This window comes from Juglans regia, chromosome 14 (genome assembly GCF_001411555.2).
Source record: "Juglans regia cultivar Chandler chromosome 14, Walnut 2.0, whole genome shotgun sequence".
NCBI lineage: Eukaryota > Viridiplantae > Streptophyta > Magnoliopsida > Fagales > Juglandaceae > Juglans > Juglans regia.
Window position 1 is genome coordinate 10868315 of NC_049914.1, and position 9916 is coordinate 10878230.

The following is a 9916-nucleotide window of genomic DNA, read 5'->3' on the forward strand; positions in this document are numbered from 1 at the left end:
TTTTAGCACAAAAATTGTATTAATACATGTTAATATGTTAATACATGTTAATATGTGTACCGGATGGTATGAAATTGATATTACAAACAGTTAATTTTTACTTGATGTATTTTATTACTTAATATGTATATCGGATGCTATTAAATTTTACTTAATATGTGTACTGGGTGCTATAAAATTATATTTAGGCAAAAAATTAATAATAATAAAAATATTTTATTATTATTTTACCTCAAATATGCATTAGCTAATAATGTGAAAGTTTTGCTTGAATGATTAAGAATTTTTATCCAAGCTGAAACCCACATTACAAAACCCGGATTAATCCGGGCCAGATCCGGTTATGAAACCTGGGTTCCGGATTTAACATCTGATACCCAGGTTATATATATATATAAAAAAAAAAAAAAACCCTCATTCTTCCATGCGATGTCCTTTCTCGCTCGCTCAAAGTCCAGCTCCAAACCCTTGTCCCTGAACCCTGACTCCCTAGCTCTCCTTCTCTCTCTCTTGCCCAAAGTGTCAAACGGAAACTCTAGCTCTCGATCTCTCTTCTCTTGCCCAAAGTCCAAACTGAAACCCTTGCTCTCTTCTCTTCTCTGTCTAACTTCTCTTTCTCTCTCTCAACCGAGCATCGAAACCACAACCATTGCCACTGGTGCTATCAGAGGCCACTGTCCACAGAAGACAGAAGCCTTTTCTCTCCTCTCTCTCTCTCTCTCTCTCTCTCTCTCTCTCTCTCTCTCTCTCTCTCTCTCTCTCTCTCTCTCTCTCTCTCTGTTTTGAGCATTTAGATATATTCTCTTAGGGGAGGTTTCTTTCATATCTAGAGTGTGTTGGGGAAGCCGAAACCCTAGCCATCGTCGTCGCTGACTAGTAGAGTTGCCGTTTGGCTAGATCTGTTATGTTCTTTTTGGGTTTTGGGTTTCAAAAACCCAGATCCACCTGGGTTCCGCTCCGAGTCTAACCCGGATCAACTCGGTCCTGGTTCCGGAACTGAAATCCGGGTTTCGGTCCGGGTATACCTAGATTCTCGGGTCGAAACCCAGATGAACACCCTTATTAATGACAAAGTGGATATGCAAAAGAGATAATTTTGCCTATACATATGCATAAATCAATGTGAATGCTCAAAGATGCTTATTTGCTTTGTTTATTAATAAATTATATTTCTCGTGCTACTTTTAGACTATTCTTTTAGAATTTACATCCTTTTAGACTTTTTAAAATGAATTATGCGTAGACTTTGAAGTAGAAACTTGATTTATGCGTCTTATAATATTCAGTCTAGTATTAAATAAATTAGAAAATAATATACATACAACTATTTTTATAATTTTTTATATAGCTATATTTTAAATGAAGAAAATTTTTATAAAATAATTTATAAAAATAATATCATTTTATAAAAATATCTCCAATTTAAAACATAGTAATACAAAGGGCTATAAAAAATTTTGTGAGTTTATCATTATTAAAATAAATTTAGAATAATGATATATACAAACTTCAAATGTATATATTTTCTACAATTTTTTTTATAAAAAAATGAGAACTGTTATAGCCACAAAGAGATTAAAAAACAATTCTACAACTTGATGTGGTTTCATGTGATCCATTAAATCTATTTTATAACAAAAATAACTTTTTAATTTGACGAATTACATTATACACGTCAATTTATGAGATTACTTCTATCCAATCTATTTATGACTAAAGTATTTCTCTAAAAAAAGTAGACCCAACTATAAAAAAAGCATTTTCACACTTTTTCATGATGATAAAAAATTTGCGAGAGACTTGTATATTTGTGTCTTGTCTCTAACATTATTCATAAATTTAATATAAAAAAATCAATTTTCTCTTCATAGTTTGTTATGCAAACTTCTTGTAAAATTTGAAGGCAAAATACATAATACAGAAGTCTTATAATATTTTAAATTATATAATAATTTTTTTTAGGACAATATGAATAATCATGTTGAATTTATTATGGTTTATCATTTTAATTTATGTGATGTATTTTAAATAATTTTTTATATTAACTTTAAAGATTTTTATAATAAAAAATTTTATTTGTCATCTTACACCATACATTAATATATGATTTATCATTTTTATTTTTTTATTTAAATATACATTTTTATATATCAATATGTGTGTTTAAATATAAAGATAAAAATAATAAATTACATATTAATATATAATATAATAAATGATAAGTATAATTTTTTATTTATAATAATCAAAATGTAATTGAGAATTAAAAAATATATATAAAATGGACAATAATATTTTTGTTTTTTAAGAGAGAATTTATTTGAATTCAAAACTCATATAAATTCATTATTACAATTTTTTTTTTAATCCAAACTACCCCTGAGAGCATTAGCATTGATTTATGTATATACATATGTAAAATTACCTCTTTTACATATCCATTTTACCATTTAAAGCAAAATTTCCATATTGACTTATGCATATGAGACAAAATAATAATAAAATATTATTATTACTTTTTTATTAAAATCAATTTTTTATATATATTTTGTAATTAACATCCACTACATACATTTGATATTAATAATATAAATGTAATAATAAAAAATATAATTTTTTAATAATAATATATTAAAAATATAATAAAATGAATGTGCAAGTGAATGTTTGTTTTGTTGTTAAAGGAGAGAGAAAATGAAAGGATTGTGTGAAAGAGAGTGGGAGGAGAGAGAAATAATTATTTAAATATGATTTGTAAGGTGAATAGTGGTTATCCAAATTTAGATAAGTATTATTCATAAGTAGCTAAATATTTAGATATACACAAGTTAATATAGAAGATTTTAAGATTATATTATATAAATATGACTTTATATATGTCATATATAGACATAGACCAATACTAATGCTCTTAAACGAAGTTAACGAATCAACGTATGGAGCGGCAGATATCGGGCGCGAGGTGCGTCGCTAACTGTGTCAACGTGGGAGCTGAAAAAAAGAAACGAAAAAAGAGAGAAATGTAACAGCTTCGTCAATAGTCACCACGCACGTGGGGCCTCTTTATTGGACTATCTGTCTTATCCAGTGATAATACAACTTGGCCTGTGATTGTGGAACGAGCGAGGTCTCTTCGTAGACCAATCAAATTAGAAGCGGTGACAAACATGGTATGCTATGCATGTGATTCAATCAAAGCTCGAAGCGAATCTTCTGACGCCGAACGCGTTCACACCTTGGCGAGCGACATATTTTTCGAGCTCTATAAAAAGTTCCTACTTGGCTGGAGATGGAATGACTAAAGTAACCTTACGTTTGGTATGATCTTTTCCAGCCCTCCCACCCCAATATAACACAAAGAAAATACTTTTAGAGATTTAATTTAATTTTTAAAAATTATGAATGTGGTTGGCGTAAATATTCAAAGCAACATTATTGTAAGATTTTTATTATTTTATTTTTTTTACGTAATGAAAATATAAAAATTTCAAATAAATTAAAAATAATATTATATAATTTTAAGATATGCAAATTATGCACATTAATTTTAAAGAAAAAATAAATTCTACTGTTAAAAAAATAATTTTTATATAAATTTTAAATTTATTTATTTTTTAAAAAAGTTACACAAAACTTGCATGTTCTAAATTTTTTAATATAATTTTTCATAAATTAATATAAAAAAAATTTCAAAAGTTAATAGTTTGTGAACGACCATCCCTATAAAAATTAGATGCGATATTCCAATTCTTTCCCTGATTTTCCTATTGTTCACTAGTGTAATCATTTAAAACAAAGAAATATGTTACTCTAAAAAATAATGCGAATTTTGGTTTAATTAAATAGTTTGATTTGTTTTTGTAAATGAGACTAGATAAAATAAATTGAGATTAAAATTAAAAAATTAAATAAAATATTATTATTAAATATTTTTTTAATATTATTTTTATTTTAAAATTTTAAAAAATTAAAATTAAAATTTTATTTTATATTAAAATTAAAAAAAATTATAATAATAAGATAAAATAAAATAATATTAATTGAGAACTTAAAACAAACGACGCCTAATTGCAATCCCATAATTTTTATCTAGAATTAAAAGGTTATTAGGGGCATTTTGTAGGAACCGTTCAGCACTCCTCGAAAATCGAAATGCAAATCCGAGAAAATGTTGTGTGTGGATTCGTTATCGTCACCCACGCACCATCTTGATTCTTGACCTTCATTCATGTTTACTTTCCCCGTCATTTTTAATCCTCCACCTACCATCTCGAAGCAGAAGCAGTGAAGCAGGACTGGTCGTCCTAAAAACAATAGAAAAAAATAAAATAAAAAACTCAGCTGTCCACACGACATCTGAACCATCCATGTCCACACGCTCTCACTAATCCAACGCCCCAAAATTCAATTTCTAGAACTTTCTCTTCCTCCACAAAGCTCTCACCCATTTTATCTTTCACCCCTATATAAGCTCTCTGTCCATCCCTGATCCCAGCTTGTGCTCTCCTCGTGCCACTCTCTCCAACTAGGGTTTCTCTCTCTAGATCACTTTTCTCCGTTAGCTTCTCTGCTTCCAAGGTTCGTTTCTTGCTCTGTTTTTTTTTTTCCGGATCTCGGAGACTTGGATCGATTCACTCTTGCTTGCATATTTGGATCGTAGATTCAAACGCCGATCATGTTTTTTTTTTTTTCTTTTTTAAATCATTTTGGTCTCGTTGTGATGAGAGCTGGATCGTTTTTTTTTTTGGGTGCAGTAGTCGTGAAAATGGTGAAGAAGTACCCTACCGTGAGCGCTGAATACCAGAAGGCCGTCGAGAAGGCCAAGAGAAAACTAAGGGGCCTTATCGCGGACAAGAAGTGCGCTCCCCTCATGCTCCGTCTGGCGTACGATCTCTCTCTCCGACTATCGACTATGATTCTTGATTTTTATCGCTAAGAACTCGAACAGGAGCTCTATAATTCTTGAGATTACATTCTTTATTTCTCTCTCCATAAACTGTATACCTCTGTATGTAAAATGATCCTTTTTGTGCAGATGGCACTCTGCTGGGACCTTTGACGTTAAGACAAAAACGGGAGGTCCCTTCGGTACCATGAAGCTAGGGGCCGAGCTCAAACACTCCGCCAACAATGGCCTCGACATCGCCGTCAGGCTCTTGGAGCCCATTAAGGAACAATTCCCCATCCTCTCTTACGCTGATTTCTACCAGGTACAAGTTCTTCTTTATATTAATGATTAATTTTTTTTCTCACTGTTTCGCTGTAACCTAATTTTGGTTGTTTGTTTTACTCAAATAATTTTTTAATTTCTGTTATCTTGTTCAATGCAGTTGGCCGGCGTTGTTGCTGTTGAAATCACCGGTGGGCCCGAGATCCCCTTCCACCCTGGACGGGAGGTCGGTCTAGTTTCATTTTTTGGGGTTTATTCGAGTTTTCATTTACATATTTGTGTCTTATAAATCTGATTCGTCTGCCTGAGATGCTAGTTACCATGCCATAGTTTCATAGTTCATTCCTTGTCTTGATTGATTTCTTGTGTTGAAAATTTATGTGCACCGAACCCATTTAGTCGGGACTATTATATAGTCTTGTCAAGAGTGTCGTATTGAGTTTTATTATTTTCTAGACCGCGTTGGATATGTTTAACCATGTTTGTTTGATACGAGATTTGTGATTAGCTCTGCTTTTCTAAGAAAGAATTTTTTTCAATTTGATATGGCTGGCTTTGCGGTGTGAAGTGTGAACTATTGAGCTTTTAGGCAGTTTTGTAGACCTTTGTATTTTAAGCCAATGTCCCTTCACTCTTGGCAAAACATCTTGTCAGTAGCCTATGTAAGTACCGGTACTCTGTTTATTGTCGTTCCTTGGAATGTTTTCACCGTTGAGCTTTTGTTTGTCTACATCAATAACCAACTGATAATCTAGTCATGTTCATTATCATTTGAATTTTTATTGGTCTTGAATGAGGAAATAGTTTGTATTAGCTGCTCATCGCATGTATTGATAATTTTCCCATGAGGTCAACTTTTTGTATTTCTTATTAGAAAAATGAAACATTAACTATTGTATTTTATCTAAGAGCGTATAAAACCATCAATTTAGATGTGTTGATCTGGAGGTTTTTTTATTCTTATATACTATTTGTCGATGTAGATTTTGATTTAGTCCATGTTTACTATATTAAGTCTTTACTGTAAAATTATGTAGTCCTCATTGGAAACTGATAGTTGCTCTCTCTTATTTTCAGGACAAGACCAACCCGCCTCCTGAAGGACGTCTTCCAGATGCTACTTTGGGTTAGTATTCCGTTTGATGATCTGATTGAGATTTTATCGGTTAACATATTGGAGAAACACACATACACGTCTCAGCAATATGGTTTTGGGGGTAAATGATGTTTCTTGACTCTTCTTCAATTTATGCAGGTTCTGACCACTTGAGGGTGGTATTTGGCCAACAAATGGGCCTCTGTGATCAGGATATTGTTGCACTTTCTGGTGGACACACTTTGGTTAGGATGATTCCTGAGGATTCCTTAGTTATCAAAAAAAAAAAAAAAAAAGCTATCCTTTGGAACTATTATGTTAAGATTTTCAATTGTTGCCTGGTTTGGATTTGTTCTTTTTGTAGGGAAGGGCCCACAAGGAGCGATCTGGCTTTGAGGGACCCTGGACTACCAACCCACTCATCTTTGATAACACATACTTCACGTGAGTTACACTGCCAGACTTTCCCGTTGTCTAAATGTATTACATTATCTTGTTCATGATGATGTGTTTGAAAAAGCCAAGGACCCATCTTAGAAATTGGTCTTGAATTTTATTAGGGAACTACTGACTGGTGAGAAGGAAGGTCTCCTGCAGTTGCCATCTGACAAGGCACTTCTCAGTGATCCTGTCTTCCGCCCTCTTGTTGATAAATATGCTGCGGTATGTACTTCTACATATATTTTATGAGGTTGCCAATTATATTTCCCTTGGTGCTTTCGTTGGCAATTTGCTAACTCCTGTTGGACTTACTCTGTCAGGATGAAGATGCATTCTTTGCCGATTATACAGAGGCCCACTTGAATCTCTCCGAGCTTGGGTAAGTGTCGAGGTTTTTAGATATTGTGGGTGTTTCCTTGGTAGTTTTTCTGCAACTGTGAAGTTGTATGACCGAAATCTTGGCCCTGGTTTGCAGATTTGCTGAAGCCTAAGCAATTGGGAAGAATGGGACTTGGTTTTGGGATGGTGGCAGTACCTTCTTTTGCTTATCCTATTTGTTTTTGATTTCAAGAAAGACTTGGTTTCGGGAAGATGTTGATTCATGAAAGTGGTGTTAGTTTATTGCTTTGTTTTGTTGGACATGATCAACGGTAGGTAGAAAGAATGCTGTGGTACTGATCCTTTAATGAAATAATATTTGAGTATTAGTAATTGTGTATGATTTTCTCTCTCTCTCTCTCTTAACTCCCACACACTGCATGATTTTGTAGCAGTGATGTTAAGCTATTTAATTGCCCCCCAGGCCATTACGAATATTTTTATTATCTTTGCTAATTTGGCCTTTTACCACTAAGCACACACACATATATATATATATATATATATATATAATAACAAGTCTCTGAGAAGTAAAAGGATTGGGTGATAAATCAATTTTGACTTGTCTGTCTTATCATAAATTGGTTTGATAACCAATTGATTCAGTTTGTAGCAAAATATTAGAGTAAAATTGAAGGGTCTTGGCTGAATTTTCAGGAATCTAGGGGGAATTCGGGGGAAAAATAAGTTGAAATAATTTTGAAGGAATCTGTGTATGCAGATTGGTGAGGTTCTACGTAGAACAGATTTTAAGAAAATAGTTTGTGAATGTATTCATTTTTTGAAGCAGGGAGAAAAAATTGAGAAGTTTTAGATAAAATAGGCTTAGCATATGGATCATAAGGGGTTGAAATAGTTGAAGCAAATGTAACAAGTTGAATTAGTTTGCCAAGTTTGGCTCTGCTTGCTGATAGTTGATTTATTTCTCTTCATTCCATTCGTTCTGTCGTCCTTCAAACCAAACACTGAATTCTTATCAGAGCCATGTTCTGAAAGCCTCGAATGTTAAATAAGCAATATTTTTCATGGGTTTTTGAAATAGTATAAGTTTATTTAATAGTTTTAACATTAAACTCAATTTTAAAAGCAGATTAAACTCAAGTAATTTTGTAAATAGATTTAGTATCAATTTTTGGAATATTTCATCGATCGAAATTAATAAAAATATCTTAAAAATATTTTAATACCATCTTTGTTTTAGCAACAACATTTGCCTGTATGCGAATGTACTCAGTTTTTGATGCAGGAAGAAAAAATTGAGAAGTTTTAGATGAAATTGGTTTAGCATATAGATCATAAGAAGTTGAAACAGTTGAAACAAATGTAGCATAATCTTCTTATCACGGTTTTCTTTTGAACTACACTCTTTAACAAGAGCAACCAAATCAAATTTAAAAGGTCTATTTATCACAGTAAATTGACTGTGATGAATAGGTGCAACAAGTGCAGCCATATATAAAATTGTAGGAGATAAAGATGTATCTTCTTCTCTATCAGCTTCTTCCTTTACAGCCTTATTTTTGGATGTTTCTCCAAAATACTTTTCAAAGCATTTTAAGGCTTTGCCAATGTTGTTTCAAAACTAGACAAATATACTGTTAAATTTTCCCATTTTCTACACTTCTGCAAATGATACAAGAGCCATTGGATCATGAAGTGGACATATTAGCCACTTGGAACAACATAAATTTTGACCAAGTATCAATATAATCAAAGTAATTATACACAATTTCTGAATCAACAAGTCTCTTAGAAGTAAAGGGGTTGGTGCCCCAGTCTTCTTCAGTGATGACTCTGAGAATGTAAGCACTGTGATAAATCAATTTTGACTTGTCTATTTTATCATAAATTGATTTGATCACAATTGATTCAGTTTGGAGCAAAATATTGGAATAAAATTGAAGGGTCTTGGCTGAATTTTAAGGAATCCAGTGGAATTCTGAAGAAAAATAGGTTGAAGCAATTTTGAAGGGATTTGTGTATGCAGATCGGTTAGGTTTTATATAGAACAGATTCCAAGAAAATAGTTTGCGAATGTACTCAATTTTTGAAACAGGGAGAAAAAACTAAGAAGTTTTAGATGAAATAGGCTTAGCATATGGATCATAAGGGGTTGTAACAGTTGAAGCAAATGTAGCAGGTTGAATTATTTTGCCAAGGATGGTAAATCTATTGGTAATCTCTATTGGTGAAGCAGGTTCATTCTTGATAAATTTATTATCAGCAATGAGGGGTAGAGTAGTTATCTGTTTTTCTTTACATTTTTTCTTACTCATGGTTTGGTGTTTGCAAGAATTCATAGATAAGAAAATCAGGGATAGAATTATCAATTCCTTTAATATATTCAATATCCAAATAAAAATTACTTAAAATAGTTTGTTATCGTGCAAAAATATGTTTAGAAGCAATGTTTTGAACATTTTTTTTCTAATACATATTTAACACTTTTGCAATTGATAGGTAATAAGAATTTCTTGTTTAGTAAATCATTTTGAAATTTGGAAATGCATAGTACTATAGATAAAATCTCTTTCTTGATAGTACTATAATTACTCTGTGTAGTATTCCAAACTCCAGAATGAAATCGAACAATTTGTTCAGATAAGCCTGGTGAAACTATTTGTTTCAGAATGCCACTATAACCAATGTTAGAGGTATCTGTTTAAACTATTTTGAAAGAATCAAATGTAGGAATACCAAGGTATGTAAGAATTTTGACATGTGTTTTGATCTGTTTAATAAGATTAGTGTGAATCTCTGTCCAAACAGGAGGATTTTTATGTAGCCTTTCAAATAATAGGCGGCATTATTTCCTCATATTTTGATAGAAT

General features: G+C 32.0%; 1 protein-coding gene across 1 annotated transcript; it reads left to right on the forward strand.

Annotated features, from left to right (window-relative positions):
* The first annotated feature begins 4229 nt into the window (after nt 1–4229).
* On the forward strand, nt 4230–7425 carry LOC108989652 (L-ascorbate peroxidase, cytosolic). Its single transcript, XM_018963336.2, has 10 exons — nt 4230–4578; nt 4755–4884; nt 5036–5210; nt 5331–5396; nt 6248–6296; nt 6426–6511; nt 6631–6710; nt 6827–6929; nt 7028–7086; nt 7183–7425. Exons 2-10 carry the CDS (start codon nt 4766–4768, stop codon nt 7196–7198), a joined length of 753 nt encoding a protein of 250 aa, XP_018818881.1. The 5' UTR covers nt 4230–4578; nt 4755–4765; the 3' UTR covers nt 7199–7425.
* The last annotated feature ends 2491 nt before the right edge of the window (nt 7426–9916 follow it).